The 20,801-nt window shown below is 42.4% G+C and overlaps 1 protein-coding gene across 2 annotated transcripts in view; it reads left to right on the forward strand.

Annotated features, from left to right (window-relative positions):
• The window catches only part of llgl2 (LLGL scribble cell polarity complex component 2), a 60,143-nt gene extending 48,643 nt beyond the window's left edge, over positions 1–11,500 (forward strand). The window contains exons 17-27 of one of the 2 annotated variants that reach the window (XM_035145339.1): positions 174–321; positions 845–992; positions 1,081–1,197; positions 1,306–1,472; positions 3,522–3,786; positions 6,652–6,796; positions 6,880–6,908; positions 7,108–7,155; positions 8,040–8,082; positions 9,553–9,614; positions 9,709–11,500. In XM_035145339.1, the coding sequence (XP_035001230.1) occupies positions 174–321; positions 845–992; positions 1,081–1,197; positions 1,306–1,472; positions 3,522–3,786; positions 6,652–6,796; positions 6,880–6,908; positions 7,108–7,155; positions 8,040–8,082; positions 9,553–9,592 (1,150 nt within the window). In that variant the 3' untranslated portion in view covers positions 9,593–9,614; positions 9,709–11,500. The remainder of the gene's footprint in view (positions 1–173; positions 322–844; positions 993–1,080; positions 1,198–1,305; positions 1,473–3,521; positions 3,787–6,651; positions 6,797–6,879; positions 6,909–7,107; positions 7,156–8,039; positions 8,083–9,552; positions 9,615–9,708) is intronic. The other variant, XM_035145340.1, reaches the window with a different exon arrangement.
• The last annotated feature ends 9,301 nt before the right edge of the window (positions 11,501–20,801 follow it).

Raw genomic sequence — 20,801 nt, forward strand, 5'->3', positions numbered from 1 at the left:
CCCCTCAACACCACATTAATTGTAGTTTTCTCGTGGTTCGTGCCCCTATTTTAAAACAGCCGTGCCCACCCACAAAGTTGTTTAACTGACTCCACAACCCCAAAAGCATGTATAACTCTTATAGATACTGTTTTATATACTAAGTATATGCTGTCCTTTCCTCTGCTCTGTAGGTGCACCCTAAACCCTATGGACCAGCTTGCAATGGAGGGTCCTCTGTCCAGGGTGAAGAGCATAAAGAAATCCCTCAGACAGTCCTTCAGGAGAATCAGACGGAGCAGAGTTTCACTAAGGAAACATCATGTCAACAATGCTGCAAAGGTAGGTCTATAGCTGTCTGTTGCACTACAATTCCTTGGAACTTGAGGTGACGAAATCTGAGGCAACAGAGGGTGAGCTACTTAAAGGGGACATCGTATGCCCATTTTACCACAAGTTGATATGGTTCCTTGGGGTCTTAATGAAATGTCTGTAACATACTTTGGTCAAAATACCACAAGGGTCATTTAAAACAGCACCCTTTTTTTTGGGCCAAGGCCATGTAGGGAGACTCCCACTGTATTGTGACGAGAGAGTACATAGGAAGCTCATTCGCAGTCACTCAATCATGACGTTTCTGACGTAGAGGAACCATAACAAAACGCGCGAGTGGTTTTTTCCAGAGTTTTGGGGTTGGTAGACATGCCAGATACCCAAATTAACGTGTAGAAGCACTAAAAAAGTGGAATTTTCATAATATGTCCCCTTTAACATATTTTACAATAGAGTGACGCCCACACCCTGTTGGCATCCCATTTCATTTATATTTCTCTGAAACATGTATCTCTCTCGTCTCTCTGAGCAGCTTCAGGATGCCAATGCTCGTCTGGAGGCCGAGCTGGCAGAAATGGAGCTGGCTCCTGTTCAGAGGAAGATAGAGGCTCGCTCCTCAGATGACTCTTTCACGGGTCTTGTGCGAACGCTCTACTTTGCTGATACCTATCTTTCAGACAGTGAGTTATACCTTCAAAAACTGAATGTAGTCTATAAAAATTATATTTATTCACTATAACCTAAGTTCTTTACCTCATTTCTTCATAGGTTCACATAACACACCCTCCCTATGGGCAGGGACAAATGGTGGCTGTGTGTTTGCATACATGCTCCGCCTTCCTCCTATAGAGCACAGAGCAGATGAGCCTATCACAGCACAGCCAGGTAATGAACAGTTCTGGAAGTTTGTGTTTTTCAGGGTGCACTGTTTTCTCATTTCTGTCCTGTTTTTGTAATGCCCTTTCTTATCTGTCATTGCATACTTGAATCCAGCTAAGGAGATCCAACTGATGCACCGGGCACCTGTTGTTGGTATAGCAGTGTTGGATGGGCATGGTGCTCCTCTCCCTGAGGCCTTAGAGGTGGCCCACGACCTGGCTCGATCACCCGACATGCATGGATCACACCATCTCCTGGTCATATCTGAGGAACAATTTAAGGTAAGGGACACACACACACATATTATTTACACACCATTAAACCTCACAGACACTTGTGATATGAAGTTAAAAGTGGAGTAAGCGATTCTGGAGTAAATATTTGAATTCAATAGATCCCTTTAGTGCACCCTCAGAAGCTCTGGCCTCCAAAGTCATGGACTTCCATTTTCAAGTGGCACTATAGAGTGTCATATATGATTTAGAAGCGGATGGAAGTGATGGAAGAGAAGGCTGTAGGTTTAAAGCTTAGCTAAGAAGGAAGATAATTTCACTTGTCATAGCATTTCAAATTATGCAACAATCCAAATAAATTCACTGTCAACTTGTATTTTTGGGTCTCGGTGGCTAAACTGATTTCACGACACGGTGCAAACAGCAAGACGGCAAACTGTTTCTACAGTTGCTGCCTAAAAACTCACATGCAGAGAGGGCATGTCATGTTCCCAGAGACAGCACACTGACAGTGATAATAACAACTCTCTTTCCACTCTAGCTGACCAAGTTTAATAGTGTGGATAATTAAAGCAACCATTTGAAACTTATTGCTACATAGCCAACAGTACTTTTGAAGCTCTTAACTTTAACCTATCTACCATAAACTGTTCAAGTTCAGCATCAAAATGAATTCCTTTACTCACCAAGAGCTGTTTTCAGGGATGGAAAACTCATTAAATGTAAGAGTTAACATCTGCATTGTTTTCCACCTCTGAGCCATGCTTTTCTATTTTTTATCAATTCTTTGCTTTTAGTATAGTTAACCTGCAAACCAGTTTGCCCTAGCCCGATCAGTCCGTTTCAAACCTTTCCTATCGCCAGTCACTGTAGCATTCCGTCTGCCCTGAAGAAGTAGTGCTGCTCAGAGGAGTATGACCTCCTGTCTTATAATCACAGCAATGACTGAAACTCTTGGCAACTGACCATTACCACCACCCACTCCCAGCAAGAAACCATTTTAGTAAGCAGAAAAAACCTTTAATGTGTTTTTAATGTTTTGGGACAAGAATGAAAGTTTATGGCACAGGTGAATAAGATGTATGAGGCTTTGAATATGTTCAGGAGTGGTACATGTGTACAATGGAAACCCCTCTGTCAAGGTATGAATGGCTATTGATACCTGTAAATAGTACATCCATTTAATGGGAATTGAGTTGTCAGGAGAGAGTACTTCAGACAGTATTGTAGGTGGCTAATAATAAGTGCCATCGACCAATTCAATTGGTTTTGTATTGTGCCAAATCATAACATACATTATTTCAATGCACTTTATATAGTATGGTTGAGACCTTATAAATTATAGAGAATCTCAAGAGTTCCCACAATGAGCAAGCACTTGGGTAACGGTGGAGAGAAAAAACTCCCTCATGAACTGGAAGAAACCTCCAGCAGAACCAAACTTGGTAACACAACTGTTCCTGCCCTCCCTTGTCTTTCTTCTCTCCTCTCTTCACAATTTTTCTCCACTCACCTCAATTGAGCCTGTATTTTGGGAGGGAAGTGATCTATTGGGACAATTGCAATGAGCTCTTTGATATATGATTGTGCTTGATTGTTAAGTGTATGTGAGGAGCAGGATTTGTCACCCACTCTGTTAAGTGAGGTTCCAGGTTTCTTTCACTTTCTTTGTACACGATTCCCCTTTAAAACATCTGTCTTCTCTGGTCGTATTTTGGGCAGAAAAGACAGATGGTTTGATTAGAAGAAGAGAACCTAGGACGCAGTTATCCTAACGCCTTGGCCGCAGTAGAACGGCTGTGTTACGGTTTGCTTTTCATTTCCGTGCACATGTTAACAGATTAGAGCGGCCACACCAGCTGTGGTTCAGCTGCGCTAAACTTCTAGAAATTCGAGGTCTCACAGTTTTTTTCTGCTGCACGACATGCAGACAATGTTAAGACTTAAGACAACGTTGTCCTAAGTTCTTCCCCCAGACAGGTTTGTAGTAAGTTCTCACCCTTATTTATTTACCCTGTCCCTTTGTTAAGAAGTCTGATACTGCTTGATTGTCTCACACTGGTAGTTATTCAGCTGACTCTGTTCCTATGTTATCAGGTCTTCACCCTCCCTAAGGTGAGTGCTAAAATGAAGCTGAAGCTGACGGCCATGGATGGTTCCAGAGTACGGAGGGTGGGCATTGCCTGGTTCGGCAGCAGTCGATCAGAGGACTATGGTGAGAGTGGCCTTGTGGTTCTGACCAATCAGGGGGACATACATGTGGTGTCACTGCCTGCAGTCAAGTTGCAGGTTCAGTACCCCTGTATCCGTCGAGAGGACGTCAGCGGCATCGCTTCCTGTGTCTTTACCAAGCATGGCCAGGGTAAAAAACATGTCTACTCACATATTTGTACTTATACTCTCTATGATATAACACATTTCTTTGCCCACAGCCTTCATCATTGCAAATTCAAGCCTAATTTTGGGGCAATTTAACCCTAATTTGTCCCCCCTAAGAATCGGAAGAAATCCTTCTCTGGAACCTAGGTCTGTATCAAAGTTCAGCCCAGATAGTACTGTGAGGGGTTACAGAGCCATTCTTAAAGGGATAGTTCACCCAATCACTGGTTATCTACTCACCACTATGCCGATGGAGGGGTGGGTGAAGTGTTTGAGTCCACAAAACACTCTTGGAGTTTCAGGGGTAAACAACGTTGCAGCCAAATCCAATACAATTCAAGTAAATGGCGACCACTTCTTCAAATGTTAAAAAACAGCAGAAATAGAATGCCTCCATACTGCTCCTGTGGTGTCATCCAATTGTCCGCAAGGCTCGACATTTACATTTAACTCGAAACGGCTTCATTTACACCATGTTAGCCTAAATGTCCACTGTTGTCCTCCTCCTAGTTAATGCTCCAGTAACTGCAGCTATCGCTAGTTTTCGCAAGAACTCGTGAGCAGCAGTTACTGCAGCAGTTAATTGCTGATCTCTTCTCACGAGAACTCGTGAGTGTCGCGATAGCTGTAGTTACTCCAGCAGTAACGAGGAGGAGGACAGAGAGACTGGAGCAGCTGATGCTACTGCCAAGCAACGGATACGATTCTAAGGCTAAAGTCAGCTAGCGTGCTACTTTTGACAGATATTATAACAGAAAGATTACTATATATAGTTTTTTGACTAAAATCTCACCTGAAGAAGAGATGACCCAAGTTGACGGTGTCTCTCTTATGAGCTGCTTTCAGACATGCACTGGACTTTGGAGATTCTCCACATTTTCTCTGGAGGAGGTTTATGTGTGAACGCAAATGTGAGAGTGAGAGCCTCTGCAGTTTCTGCGGACTTTCTTGCAGAAGTCGATGTGAGAAAACAGCAGGGAGTCATCAGCTGGATTCTCAGCGAGCGGGTGAGGGGTTGATGGTTGATCGTGACAAATGCTAAATAAAAAAACCCCACAAAGAATATAAAAATCTCTTGGTGAAAAAGCAGCGCTACATACATAGAAAGAAACAGTAAAGATGTCAAGAAAGTTTGTGGTGATAAGAGCCGACGCAGGTGTCGATGTGTTGTAGATAATTTCACGTGATCCCTGCAGCGGAATGAATATGTTACTTCATGCCTCTGCCTGCTGCACCTGCCCTCACATAAATAATGCAGAGGATTTGTTGCTGTTGTAACAAAATTGATTCCATAAATTGCCTGTTTCACTTGAGGGAAAGACATGAATGTAAGTGTAATTATTTCCTGTTTATTTTTCTGTTGATGAAGACCTGGTATTGGGGAATAAAAACTATTTGTTTTCTTATAAAAATATTTAACCTGGTGGGAGGGGCGATTGGTTTAAAAGGAGCTGTTATTCAGGAACTCCATTAGTTTTTCAAAGTGAACTTTTGTATATAGACAACTTAGTTTTTCTTTAATTTGTTAGTTAATTGAATTTTGGAAGTTTGGACCTTGGAGACCAGTTAAAAAACACAAAAAATGTTATTCCCGACAACATCAAAAATGTATAATGCTGCCTTCATGAAATACATAAATGATCCACAACATTATGATTACTTACAGATTAAGAGAATAAAATTGGTTATCTTGCAACAGTTGCCTTGTATTACACGGCAAGTGCTGGTTCTTGTATTCAACATGTCCTATGCTGGAGAAATGGTAAAACACCTGAGCAGCTTTGACAAAGGCTCAGTTATGTTTTGATGCCTGAAGAATTAGTTAGATAAGCCAATTAATAAAAATACTGAAGCTACCACACTGGCTATTTGAGCGGCGTGGAACATCTTGCTATTATTTCTGGCACCCATGTTAGGAGATTAGAACATGCATACTGCCTGTATGAGCAGCACAGCTGTTCTAGTCGAGGTTGCGCCTGTCTTCTGTGTTCTGCATGCGGTTCACAGCAAAACACAGTTTCTGTGTTTAAATGTTGAATATGTCACAAACAAAAATATTGCAACCCTTCCTGTACCTGTTTTAAAGGAAAAGCACTCATGCGTTTCTGTTGACTGAATCCAGTCATTTGTTTTAACAAGGTTTTGATATTTATTGGAAGACCGGAAGATGTGCGGCTCATTTAGTTGAGTATATAGCTGCAATTTTATTCGAGGAAATACAGTATTCATACCGGGAACCTCACATAGCAGCTTCACTAAACGCTGCCTGTGTGAACATCAAATGGCCGTGACATGCAGCAGATCTGTGGTGCAGCTGTCACATGCTGCTCATGTGGGCAGTGTGGCCCAGGCTTAAGACAACAGAGTGGAAACATTTCCATTTTCTCAGCTCAAAGGCCTCAGACTTATTTTGAGCCGCTGCAGGTCAAAATTAATATTTGGAAAGGCTGATGGAAATGTTTCAGATACACTTCTGTTTAACCGTGATGAAGGTCTTGATATCAGTAGCTGAGAGGGACAGTAGGGGCGACAAATCACAGTATCATTACCACTGCTCTTTCTGGCACTACTGATTGGAAACTCTAATTGTTTTGTCTACCTGTTGCAAACGTGTCTTAAAAATCAGGATACAGAAGATTGTCATATTTTTATATTCAAATTCATACACCACAATAATTGTGCTAGTGATCTGTAAATGTGTTTACTCAAAAAGAACAGCTGGTTCTTGAGCATTCCAAAAATGGCAATAAAATTACTTCACATTAAAATGTCAGTATTCTCAATAGACAAATGTTGATTCTGTTTTGATTGCACGTCTCAAAAACTTCCTACTGTTGTGTCTCTTCAGGCTTCTATCTGATCTCTCCATCTGAGTTCGAACGGTTCTCGCTGTCCACCCGCTACCAGGTTGAGCCTCGCTGTCTTGTAGAGGTTCCTCTTTATTCAGGCACCACCAGGCAACACAGGCCACCGCCCGTTTCATCTAGTCATGGGTATAAACCCTCTGAGTTTATTTGTTTTATTGTGGAAAATCATTTTTTGCATTTATGAGTTTTTGTCTCCTCTTTCCTTCTAGAAATGCCAGACAAGACTCTGAGGATGCAGGTAAAATGTTATTCAGAGGCCTGAAATTAAGCATCATACTTAAACATGCATGTGCTATTGAAGAGAACACTACATGTTCAGATGTAGTTTGATATTATTAGAATATATGCTTATGTACTGTCCATCGGTTGTTACACACACAAACATCTTGTTTGTGGCTGCATTAATGTGTCCTTTGCCTGCTGCTTGTGTGTTCCAGAAAGTGCTGCTAGACGTGTTATGGAGCATGCTTTGCTGAATGACGAGAGTGAGTACTCTAGAGACAGAGAAGAGAACATATTTAATCTATGAAATAGAAATACACAGCAGGCCCCTCTGTTACTCTAAATCTGCTGAACTCCAGAGACTCTCTGCACTTTCTCCCGAGGAAGTGTATGTGTGTACACAAATGTCCGAGTGAGAGCCTTCGGATTGTCTGCAGACTTTCTCCGTCTGGCCCCCTAGCATAAAGTCCATAGAAAGTCGGATGTGAGAATACCTATCCCTGCTGGATTCACCGTTGACGGTGAATTAACACGCTTCTAACACACAATAGACGCAAAAATGAAAAAAAGAAAACACATATCTTCTGGTGAAAAAGCAGTGTCACACATGAAGAAGACACCAGTGAAGATGTCTAGAGGGTTGTCTGTGTGTTGTCAAGAAAATCACGTGATCAGCCTCTGCCGGCTGCACCCAGCTGCACCACCTCTCACCATAATGCAGAGGATTTGTTGCTGTTGTGAACGCGTTTGTGCAGAGAACCACCCGCTGCGTTGTACATGAATAAAAAAACCGCGGGTAATGTCCAGACCCAATTCTCCGGACTTTATCCGCAGGTCATATCCGAAATGGCTTATTTGATTCCGTTAAATTCCGTTCAGCCTGGCTTCGATTGTAATTGCATTGCCGCCTCTCTTAACAGGTATGTCAGGTTTCTGCTCCCATTGACATAAGACAAACCCACAACAGCCATTGGGCATTGTGAAGTTTAACACAGCTTTGTTTACTAATCATCATCCCATTGCATGATTTGTACAGCTTCCTTCAATACCTGTAAGCTGCATCCTAATGTGACTGAACTATGGCATTACCACAAGTATGAGTGTTAAGTCCACTGGTTATTTACAGTAATGTTGTGGTTTCTCACAGAAGTACTTCAGGAGATCCAGAAGTCACTGGAAGGAGACCAGACGTAAGTATCAGCCGCTCATTGTTTACTACAATGGTAAACTGGTTTCTAACAGCAGCATGCAACTTTTAATAAGCAATCACAATCAAGAAATTAAGTAGGGCTGTCAAAATTAACTAGTTAACGCGGGTTGACTAATTTGTGGAATTAACGCGTTCATTTTTTTAGCACATGCGCAGAATGACCACTCCATGTACCCATACCCCCCCCCCAACTCACTCGCTCAGAGCGACACACGCAGTGAGATCAGAGTTCGTTCACATGAAGCAGCCGGTCAGTGACTTTGTAGTAGAACAGTTAAATACAGAGTTTCTCTGGTCTCAGCTGCTCAGTGATCAGCTGCGTCATGATCAGAGCAGAAGCTGCAGTTGGTTTGTACTGAGCTGGAGTTTCTGTGTCCTCCTCCACTCTGCTCTCACTGTAACTAATAAACACTCATCACTAGTTATCAGGACCTGATCAGCACATGAAGTAAGTTAGTGTTTGTTTGATTCACTCCAGAGTTTATGAGGCTGCATTTAAACATCATGACCCTAACCCCTAACCCATGTTGTGCTCAGTACAACACAAGACGTGACGCTCACAGTCAAGATCAGTGTTAAAATGAGCGGAGCGACACGCAGACATGATCCGACACCATCGATTCATAACCAAACACATGACCGTACGTTTGTCACCTAAATCATCCCAATAAAAAATGAACTATGAACATGACCTAGTTCATTTTCATCTGCATGAACTGAACTTGGAACTCGTTCTTGTGTGAAGTGTGAACTGGCACAACACTGCTTTTACGGTAGGGCTCAGATTCAGATTTCACATTCCCATTTAATTGTGTAAAGGTTTGGTTGTTTGTTTGATTTAAAAAAGAAAAGAAAAAGGTTTTATTCAACCATCCTATATTTGCTAAAAAGAAAAAAGAGAGCAAAGGCTAAGATGCCCCAATTGTTAAGGATAAAGGTCATCTTTGAGTTTGATAAAATAAAATTCTAAATAACATCATCCTATGTTTGCTCAGAGGCATAGCAAAGAGACAGACAGATTTTATTATGGTGTGGTATGTTTTAGTTTGATTTTATTTAATTTTTCTATCTTAATAACTATCATTTGGACTTGTCATCAATAAAAAATCAAAAGTTAAACGTATATATCCGCCTTCTGTCATTTATCTTTCCGTTCCCACAATAATATACAGAGAAAATGGGGATTTTTGGGGCATTTACAAATGGTGATTAATCGTGATTAATCTAATTAAAAAATGTAATCGTTTGACAGCCCTAAAATTAAGATGTGAATTTTGACATTAATGGCTTTTCAAGTCAGAAAATTGGAAATACTACACCCACATAACATGTATATAACATGCATAGATCACAAAAAATCACTTTTGGCCAAATTCAAAAAATGTACAATCCTGTTGTCTTAATAAACAAGCAAGTATTGTGAATAGAAGCTATTTTTTGTTTACCTCAGGTCATTACTGGAGAATCATATTAAGAGTGCTGTAGCTTGAGGGATGCTTCTTGTCAGTGAAGGTGAGCGGCATCATATATAACTAACTTCTGTGTCACTGACAGTTTTGGAATCAACAAACAGTAATGTCTATGTTTTTCTTTTGTGCCTCCTCAGAGTAAACTGACTTGCTGATGATTATGAAGCGTACTGCAGTCCTGTAGCCACAATCACTACTGTCCCCTGACCCCTCTACCCAGTGACTGACTACCTGCTGATTCTTAGTTGACCTCAGCCCCTCATAGAGAGACACTAAAGGGCTCTTCGCAGTCGTGCACTCTAAAGACCACAAAGCTGTTCGCAGACGAACAGTCATTGTAGACAGAAACAAAGGAAGAGACACCACCTGTGCCTAAAGACCACACATTGCAGCCCGGTCACAACTGTTTAACCTAAAGCTACATGATATAGCCTTCATTTCTGATGTGTGACCAGTGCCATTAATCATCAATCTAGCATCTCACATCTGCCATACACACCACTTTTCGAAGCTGTTTGAATTAAAGTGATCATCCCTACATCATTTTGAAAGGCTTATATCGCCACCAGTCTCTTCACGTGGACTTAGCTTGTGGAAATGGTTTGTCCACTCTGGTGTGCATCACTAGCCTTTATCTCCCCACATGGATATACAGCTGGAGAAATAATAATGATAATGAATAAGATTAAAACCTTTTGTTGCTGAATTGTTTATTTTAAGTTTTGCATAATTTAAAATATAGGAACATTTTAAACTGTGAGTCAAAATTATGATATATTAGATTAAAAAACAACATACTCTGCAAATACTTAGTGATGATTTTGAAACACCAAGTTAAAATGGACTGTTGACTAATGAACTACTTTTATGCCAAAATCATAGTAAGTTAAGCTTTCAAGATGCTAAGTTAAAATAGACTTTATTGAAGTACAGAGAATACTTATGAGTGACGTTTTTGTAAAAAATTTAGTTGATATTTGTTTTCAGTTTTGACAGTGTTGTAATGAATCATCTTTATTACTCAAAGGATATATTTTTACTTGTCATATGTTGATTTGTTTAACATGATTTGGCATTTTAATTTTGTGTCCTACTTTCTTTGCTCTTGCCTCATGATTTGACTCAGATGTCATGACTTTTACCTAGTGTCTCGTAATTGTGAATTCAAATTTGTGGCTTAGTCATTTTTTAGTCGTCATACCTCATAATGTTAACAACAGTTACAAAGTTAATAAACTTCCACAAAGTGAGTATTTTATTTTTGACAGTGCTTACATTTTCATCTTTTTTTCCTAAATTAGCTTCTATACTTTTCACACACTCTCAAGGGAGGATGTTTTTAATGATGCCCCAGACGAGATAAAAAAAACATACAAAAGTTGTTTTTTGTATGTTCAACCACACTGTTACTTGCTTTGTGTTTTTAATTCCTCATTCTCTTAATTTGTCATACCATCATATATTGCACCACCGATTAATGTTCACAGACCACTCTCTCTAATCCACTTTTATTCCACGATAAAATAACTAATGGCCATAGGTACTTTGCCACTACTGCAGAGCTCTAACTGCTGTACTTTTCTGGGGGGGGGGACAACTTTCTATGGGGTTTGGATTTTAATTATTTTTATATAAACCATTTTTATGTCACAAATAAATAATCTAATTCAGGAATGTAATTGTAAGCTATTGTAGTGATTTGAAAAAAATAAATACAGTATATATGTGCCATGTGTATCTTTGCGCCTGAGTTAACAGTTTTTTTAATTTTTAGATACAAATAAATATTTTGCTGCAATGTTTCAGAATGCTGAGAATGTTCGCATTAACCAAGAATATATTTTTGTAGTGAACTGATTGAGAATCAATTTTTATGTGTAACTTCCCACTACATTTTAATGTTAATAATTATAATGTTATTTTCAAATACCGAATGTGTCTGTTTTTTATTTTCTCAGTACACTCACAAGTTTTTAATTAGTATCTGATATTTTTTTTCCATATCATTTATCTCTTGTGCTATGAGGAAGTCCACGACAGTGAATATATATGCGCTTTAAAAATCTCTTTGTGCTCCACTAAAATAAGCCCAACTATAATCTAGTCTAGTCTGTGTCAACTGCAGAAACTAGGCCGCCTCTGGTGAGGCAAACAAAGGAGAAATTAGTTGGTACACATGCTCATCTAGGAGTTTTTGAACATTCATTACAGAGTAAGATGACTCTCCAAGGACCTGGCTGAGGCTGGGCCAGCTAATAGTGGCAGCTCTCTTGGAGGGTAACATTCAAGAGGAGTTGTCATATGCATGATATCAAATGCCACGAGAGAACTAACAAAATTATAGAGAAACCCCCAACTGTGAATGGAAAGAAAAGACCCATAGAGGTAAGGTCAGAGCTAGTAGTATATATGTGGGTAGGTACACTTCATGTCTAAACAAATCACGTTGTAGACTTAATCCACAATCAGCTGCTGATCCATGAACACGACTCACTATCACGATCCACTATGTGGCCCTAGGTGCAATCCTGGATCTGATATGATAAAGCACAAGGACTCCGGGGAAGAAGTCAAGTCAGTAACATGTATTGAGGAAGAAACAAAACTTTGCTTGCAGGTTTATGAGAAGAGTACACAGGTTACTGTAGGCTGTCAGCGATGCCAAAATAACAAACCTGGCTGACTGACGCTCCGGTTATCACACTCTCACTAGCTCCCGTGTAGCATCCCACCTTTCTTCTCAGTTCTCACTCTAACTTGAGGACAACACCTGTCTCTCACCCAATAAGAAGTATGCTTTCTCACACAACTCACAGTCAGGCCAGGAACTTTTTTTAATTATGTACTTACAAATTTGTCAGTTGTCTAAACACAAGCAGACAGAGACAGAGGAGGGGTAGGGGGGCTTTAGGCTTGCGTAGGTCAGTCACTTGTGGAGACCATCATCATTTACCACCGAACCCCTACATTGAACGGAGCCTACAACAACCAGCGGACAAAGCAGAATCGCGGGCTGATCAACGCAGAGAAATGCACATCCGGTGTGAACAGTCAGGCGGCTGCTTGGACGAGAATTGACGCTTCGCGGCGCTTCCGCCTCCGGTGTGTCCCTGGCGTTAGCCTACGTTACCTGCCGTGGTAGTTCTTTTGATTTATTTGGACCTCGGTGTCCTCAATGGTAGCTACGGCCATGCTCACAGTAATTGGTAGCTGGAACTGTCTGACAGGCTAACGTGTCTAAACGCCGACATGTTCACTGACATTATGGAAAACTTACTAAAATAAACAATCCTCCCAACTTAGCTGAACTCCATTTATAAAAAATAAAACACAGTATAACAGTCCAACATTAACATGTTAACCAGTTCCGTTACACTAGTCACACGGGACACACAAAGTCTCTCAGGTGGTCTGCGTTATCTCAGAGGCCGCGCCCGGCCTGCGTTAGGGGGGAAGAAAGCTGAAGCTGAAGTTGAATCCTGGGCAGGGACAGGGAAAAGGTCCAGACTGTGGGGAACCTGATAAGCCCGATTTGGAGCCAGTCTATCTTTGTGGAGGGCAACTTTCCTTCCTCTCAGCGGCAGCTGGACTCTGTACACAACCTCACCCAGTCTCTCCAGGATACTGCATCCACCTGCCCTTCCTCCTCTGATGGGTTATACACCTAGACCAACTTGTTGGCTTAAAAATGCCGTCCGCTGGCATGCACGTCGTATTCCTCTTCTGTCTTGCTCCTGCACTCTGCAGCTGGCCTTTGGCAAACTCGTGAGCGGACTCCAGGTGGTCATGGAGTTTCCTGGCATATCAGTCCCTGGAGGTTGTCAGAGGGCTTGCTTTCCATCATCTCAGCCGGAGTCCGAATCTCCCATCCTAACATGCAGCGGGGGAGCAGGAGCTGGAGTCCTGGGACACAGACCGGTATGCCATCAGCACGAGGGGAACATGGGTGGCCCAGTCTCTTTAGTGTTTAGCCGCCACTATGGCAGGATGTTGCGCCAGTGTGCGGTTGAACCTCTTGACCAGGCCGTCACCCTGCGGGTGGAGGGTTGTGGTGCAGGTCTTGTGGGACCCAGTTTTTCGCACATGGTTGTAAACACACAGGACTCAAAGTTCCTGCCTTGGTTGGTGTGAATGACTTTGGGTGCCCCGAATCTGCTGAACATCTCCTCCACCAAAGCATCTATGATGGTCTCCTGGTCAGGCAGCCAAGTGGCCAGAGGCATACAGCCTGTATGCCTCTGGCCACTTGGTGAAGTAGTGCATGGCGGTGAGAATGTAGCGGTTACCCATTTCTGTGCGGGGAAATGGCCCCAGGACATCGATCCCGGGACCAGGGTGCCCCCTGTTGGAAACTGTTGGAGCTGGGAATGAGATCTGTCTGTGGGGCCTGTACGTGCGGTGCAGCTGTTGCAGCAGGCGGCGACAATAATCTTCCACATCTCACATGTGATGGCCCCAGTAGAGGCAGCCCGGAGCAATGTCTCCCACAGGTCCCCTGGTACAACCACCTGCCACAGTGTCTCTGCTGTAGCTGGTTCTTTCCACCCCCTTTGTAGCACCCCATCAGACAGGCGCAGGGCTTCAAACATTGACCATAGTCCCTTTGTGGCTCGAGAAATCACAGATACCTCCTCCCACCAGGGCTGTGTTGTGCTGCCACCCACATGAGTGCTGTTCTGATTTCGACATCCTCCTCCAGATTTGTTCTTAACTCTGCTGCATCCACAGCCACTAGTCCCTGATCGGCTGACGGTCCCCCTGGTCCCACAGCTGCACATTTCTCCTCAGTCTGTAGACATTCGCTCTCCTGTGCCTCCCTTTCTCGCAGTAGCGGCACTCATCGCTGTAGCAGGGGCGGCAGGAGACTGCATCAGCGTTGCCATCCCATGCATCTGGTCTATGGACCACCTTGAAATCATAAGCCTGTAGTTCTTCGACCCAGCGTGCCAGTTGGCCTTTTGGCTGTCTGAAGGACATTAACCATTGCAAGGCTGAGTGATCAGTCCAGACAGTGAAGTGGTGGCCCCCAAGGTAATACCTGCTGGACAGTGCTGACCACAGCAAGCAGTTCCCACTTGGTGATGCAATAGCGCCGTTCATCCTGGTTGAATGTCCTGCTGTGCTGTATTATGCCACCACTCTTTCTCCTTCAGGTGTCACCTGGGTCAACACAGCACCTGAGCCGATGTTGCTGGCACCAGTGTCAAGAATGAAGGGAAGGGTGAGGTCAGGTGGGGTGAGAATCGGTTGTAACATCCCCACTTGATTAATATGCCTTGATACCTCCTGGGGTCGGGACACAGAAGCAGGGGTCCACATCGTCCCGATTATGCCGTCCCTGATTTCCATGGTTAGCTGGGTTGCGAGGGCATTGTCGAACCAGGTGACCAGGCTGTCCACATCCCCAGCAGACCCTAAAGGGAGGCCTTGGAGGCTGCTCCTCTCTGTTTGGTGGCACACACGGGTCAGTTTTTCCACCCAGGCAGGTTCTGCTGTACTTAATTCGGCTCCACAAGCAGCTCTCACTTTTGGTGTGTGTCACCTGCAGCTTCCCGTGCCCCAGCACACAGCGTCTCTCGATCTGTGGCTAATTCCAAGGCCTCCTGGAGGGACCTGGGATGGGCCAGTAATGTCTGGATATGCAGGTCAGCCGGTAACAGGGTTTTGAGGAAATAGTCTCGGGCTAACTCACACTGGATAACGGGGCCCACCTGAGTTTAGGTGCGGTGGACCAGCACCTCAATATCGTTGACGAGATTCCTCAGTAGCTCCACAGGGTGACGCTATCAACTGCATAGTTTAGAGTGAAGCAGGCTGGCCGCTGAGCATAATCCGAGTAATAATAATAATGCAAGTTTGTGTAGATGGCGGAAGGGCTTCTCTGTGACGGCCAACATTCCTGTTGTCTTATTTTTCTTATCACCTCTCCTCTCGCACAGTGTCCAACGCTGTGCGATCCAGATGCCAACAAAGTCAACAACGCCACAGGTGCAACCACCAGACCCTTATGGGACATCAAAAGTCCCTTCTTGTCCTTTGTTGCCCCCCCCCCCTTTGCTGCCAGACACTGTGCTCACTTGCTCCTGCACTCTTATGTGTATTGTTTACCTTTGTGTGTGAATGCAAACTAGTCTCTTCAATCTTCAGCTAATGAAATTCTTAAGAAGCAGAACACAAATCAATTACTGTGAAAAACTTAGCTTGAGGTGGAACATTAGTGAGAAGCATATGAGGGTTTGGAACATCCGCTGGCCAACCCTGTACTACTTTATTTACAGAACGTATATCATGTACCAGATGACTTATCTGCTTTTAAACACCGGTAACGGGAGTGTTACAGCAACTTTGGGACTTAATTAGCACCCATGCTGTTATTTACCCTTTATTAGTTTTCCTATGCTTTGCTCTGTTTCAACCTTTAATGGATATTAAGCACATTGCGGAAGATTCACATTTGGCTTCAACTTTATTTTTGGTTGGCTGATTTCACTAACCCTACATCAGTTTCATTTTTGCCCACAAACAATCAGGAACATGTTTGAGCATACAGTATGTTGCTTCAATGTGTTTGCTCCTTCTTTAACTTGTGTCAGTTGTGATGCATTATGAACAAGTTTTCACTTCCTGAGTTTTTGCAAGCATAGATGTACCACACCAGATTTTAATCACGGTCTCATCAGGAGAACTGAAAAACAAAGGATTATCTGTTTCTTTCCATTCGACATTTGATGCAATTTTCATCATTGGGCCCAATTCTTTTTGATTCTAAAATTTCACTCACCATTAATTTACCTTCAAAATGAATCATAATACACTCTACAATGATAATCAAAGTATGGTTTCTTTGCTTGTGGGATCTCAGCATGAATAAACTTTTCCCACTTCACTTACCGGTTATGTTCTCTAGCCAATAAATATTAGCCCTCTCAACCAAAACACTAATGTGGAGGCTAGGTCCAGAGCTATCAATGTATCCCTTGTGGTGAGTACCAATTTTCACCTTCAGAAGGCAAATACTGGTTAAGTATCAAAAATCCCATTGTTAAGCACACACCCATTCATACACTGTATCTATACATAGCACATACACATTTAATGCATCTGTAGCCCACATTGGAAAAGCAGTGAAAATACATTCTTAAGGCTGCAATATTGTGTATTGTGTAATTGCTATAGAGAGAGAGAATGTATACTTTAAATGACACTGTATTGGCTCATTGGGTGACCTACTGTTACATTTTCTAGCCAGTATAGGGAGGTACCCAGCCATCCTCTCTGGTAAATCTACTCTATGTCGAGTTTTTTTTATCTGTGTGCATCCTGTCTGCCATTTTGCTGCTCAAGCTAAAAGCATACTACCTGCTTTGCTCAGATCGTTATCTAAAATCCTGTGTCGATGTGTGAGGTAACCCTGCTGACCTGTTGAAAGGTGCAGGAATTCTCATTATTCAACGGTGAGTAGTAAGACATCCGTAGTTGTTGATTAAGAAGAGATTTACCGCTAGGCTAACGGTTACGATGCAAAATTTCATTGACATTCGCTAATAGCATTAGCATGTGAGATATGGGGAAAACGTGTTGAGTGAACCGCGATTCTGTCGCCTCGGATCTTTGTATGTTAATTGTCTATTGTTAAATGTGAATACCAAAAGCTACCTTGTTAGCTATGTTGTTTATAGAGGTTATTAGGGCAGATTTAAAGCACTGCTCCATGTTCATTTACTTTTTGCCCAATAGCTGTGGAGTTTCTACTCATTGAACTTCAGTATTACCATGTAGCCATTATGTGCCTTGCATAAAAAACCAAAGGACTGATAATATGTGTATGAATGTATGCCTTAAGTCAATGTGATTCTGTTTTGATACTGATACTTGACCTTTATAGAATTCTAATTTAATTTAGCATTGAGTTTGAACTAAAATAATTATATTTTGTTGTACAACAGAGCCAATTATAGGCCATAACTTGAAGTGGAGGCTGTGTTGATATGTGAGCAATTGTTCATGTTAGCAGATATGGTCAAGATATTACTGTGTTTGGATTACATTCCATATACACGTGTGACCTGTCTATAGGTCAGGTTTGGTGAAGATACGAATTCTCCGGTGCCAGAGAGGACATCCACCGAAGAACCAAGATTCCAGTTAACTGGATGGCGAGCCACCATAAAGATCTTTGAGAGAAATATTGACTTCCATGTTCTTCACTCCACGGTGTGGTAGGACAGACCCTGTACAAAGACGGATTGGGCCCCAGCAAACAATCCACAAATTTGACATTTAAGACTGGACTTAGGGACTTTAAAGTGACTTTTATGTGCACACTTTTTTTTATTTTATTTATTTCTGTTTATTATTTGGGGGAAATTGATGCTATATTCTAACTGTCAAAGAAACTTGAACTGCTGTTTGTGTTCAAATACAAGTTAATTTAAGGCAATCCTGTTGTGTAATTCTCATTACTGATATTCAAGTCCAGGGCTCCTATTAACCTAGTATCTCCTATCCTGGTCCACATTTATACTCTTTCTAGTGTAACCAAGGGTTACACATCTCATACATTTCTTTATTGCATTTAGTGCATAACACGACACTACATTGCATATTTCCCCTGTTTGTGCTGCAGTTGCACCAAACAATAATGTCTACCTCAAGCCTGCAGGGGTCAGCTGTGGGTAATAGTGCTCATGAAGAAGATGCACCTTCCCTCATCGATCGATTTGCATAAAAATACCACCCCCAATGCATATGCTGACCCGGGTCGTCATGTTACAACTAGACACAATCAAAGTGGCATCACTGAGTTAACCAGCCTGTTGGAAACTATACACTACCGTTCAAAAGTTTGGGGTCACCCAGACAATTTCGTGTTTTCCATGAAAACTCACACTTTTATTTATCAAATGAGTTGCAAAATGAATAGAAAATATAGTCAAGACATTGACAAGGTTAGAAATAATGATTTTTATTTGAAATATTAATTTTGTTCTTCAAACTTTGCTTTCATCAAAGAATGCTCCATTTGCAGCAATTACAGCATTGCAGACCTTTGGCATTCTAGCTGTTAATTTGTTGAGGTAATCTGTAGAAATTTAACCCCACGCTTCCTGAAGCCCCTCCCACAAGTTGGATTGGCTTGATGGGCACTTCTTGCATACCATACGATCAAGCTGCTCCCACAACCGCTCAATGGGGTTGAGATCTGGTGACTGCGCTGGCCACTCCATTACAGACAGCATACCAGCTGCCTGCTTCTTCCCTAAATAGTTTGGAGGTGTGCTTTGGGTCGTTGTCCTGTTGTAGGAGGAAATTGGCTCCAATCAAGCGCTGTCCACAGGGTATGAGATGGCGTTGCAAAATGGAGTGATAGCCTTCCTTATTTAAAACCCTTTTACCTTGTACAAATCTCCCACTTTACCAGCACCAAAGCAGCCCCAGACCATCACATTACCTCCACCATGCTTGACAGATGGCGTCAGGCACTCTTCCAGCATCTTTTCACCTGTTCTGCGCCTCACAAATGTTCTTCTGTGTGATCCAAACACCTCAAACTTTGATTCGTCTGTCCATAACACTTTTTCCAATCTTCCTCTGTCCAATGTCTGTGTTCTTTTGCCCATATCAATCTTTTCTTTTATTGGCCAGTCTCAGATATGGCTTTTCGTTACCACTCTGCCTAGAAGGCCAGCATCCCGGAGTCGCCTTTCACTGTAGACGTTGACACTGGCGTTTTGCGGGTACCATTTAAAGAAGCTGCCAGTTGAGGACCTGTGAGGCGTCTATTTCTCAAACTAGAGACTCTAATATACTTGTCTTCTTGCTGAGTTGTGCACCGGGGCCTCCCACTTCTCTTTCTACTCTGGTTACAGCCCGTTTGTGCTGTTCTCTGAAGGAGTAGTACACACCGTTGTAGGAAATTTTCCGTTTCTTCGCAATTTCTCGCATGGAATAGCCTTCATTTCTAAGAACAAGAATAGACTGGCGAGTTTCACATGAAAGTTCTCTTTTCTGGCCATTTTGAAAGTATAATCGAACCCACAAATGTGATGCTCCAGATACTCAACTAGCTCAAAGGAAGGCCAGTTTTATAGCTTCTCTCACCAGCAAAACAGTTTTCAGCTGTGCTAACATAATTGCACAAGGGTTTTCAAGGGTTTTCTAATCATCCATTAGTCTTCTAAGGCGATTAGCAAACACAATGTACCATTAGAACACTGGAGTGATAGTTACTGGAAATGGGCCTCTATACACCTATGTAGATATTTCATTAAAAACCAGACGTTTCCACCTAGAATAGTCATTTACCACATTAACAATGTATAGAGTGTATTTCTGATTAATTTAATGTTATCTTCATTGAAAAAAACAGTGCTTTTCTTTGAAAAATAAGGAAATTTCTAAGTGACCCCAAACTTTTGAACGGTAGTGTATATCTATAGCCTCCTGATGAGGAACAACAGCAGGCTGATGAGTATGAGGACACTGCGGCAGCCTCATTTGTGGAACAGCTTCAGGACCTTCAAGCGAAGGTTGATACCTCGGAGAAGTGGCTCAAAGAAGCAGTTGACAGCACTCTCAATCGTGAAAAGAGCTGCAATTGAGGCAATGGCTCAGGAAGCTAAGTAATATTTCGACACTAAGCTGCAGAGGTTTGGTCAGGCGGTAGTGGCTTGTTTAGAGCGAATGGATAATAGGTGGGGAGACGAACCTCAAAAGACTGTCAACAAAGGTTTTTTCTCCTGGAGGCCAATCAGCTTCTCCACTCCTGCAGCACCAGGGCCTGCCAGCCGCCATACGTCTGAGGGAAATGTTACTCTCCCATCACTACCTGCAGCCACCCACAAACCTCCTATTACGATGGAGTTTCCTCAGTTTGGTGAGTCAAGGAATTCCACTGATGTCACTAATTTCATTGGGCAGCGTGACAACTTTTAGACCCTCTGACCATTGAGTGATATTGAGCTCTTTGGCACACTCAATGCCGTTTTAAAAGGGCCGGCACTGAGTTGGTGGTTAGCTGCAGCCCATAGTAAAATCGTTGATTAGATAATTCAAATTTTTGCTTTCTTGCCCACCGACTACCAGTCTGAAATAGAGGAGCAGCTCAGCTCAAATGTACAGTCACCCACTCAATGCCTGAGGGACTTTGCATATGACCTCCGTGCTTTGTGCTTGAAATGGAGACCAGAGATGTCGGAGGAAAAGATTGTGTGACGTATCCTCAGTGCAT

The sequence above is a fragment of the Hippoglossus stenolepis genome, chromosome 21, assembly GCF_022539355.2.
Source record: "Hippoglossus stenolepis isolate QCI-W04-F060 chromosome 21, HSTE1.2, whole genome shotgun sequence".
Classification (NCBI taxonomy): domain Eukaryota; kingdom Metazoa; phylum Chordata; class Actinopteri; order Pleuronectiformes; family Pleuronectidae; genus Hippoglossus; species Hippoglossus stenolepis.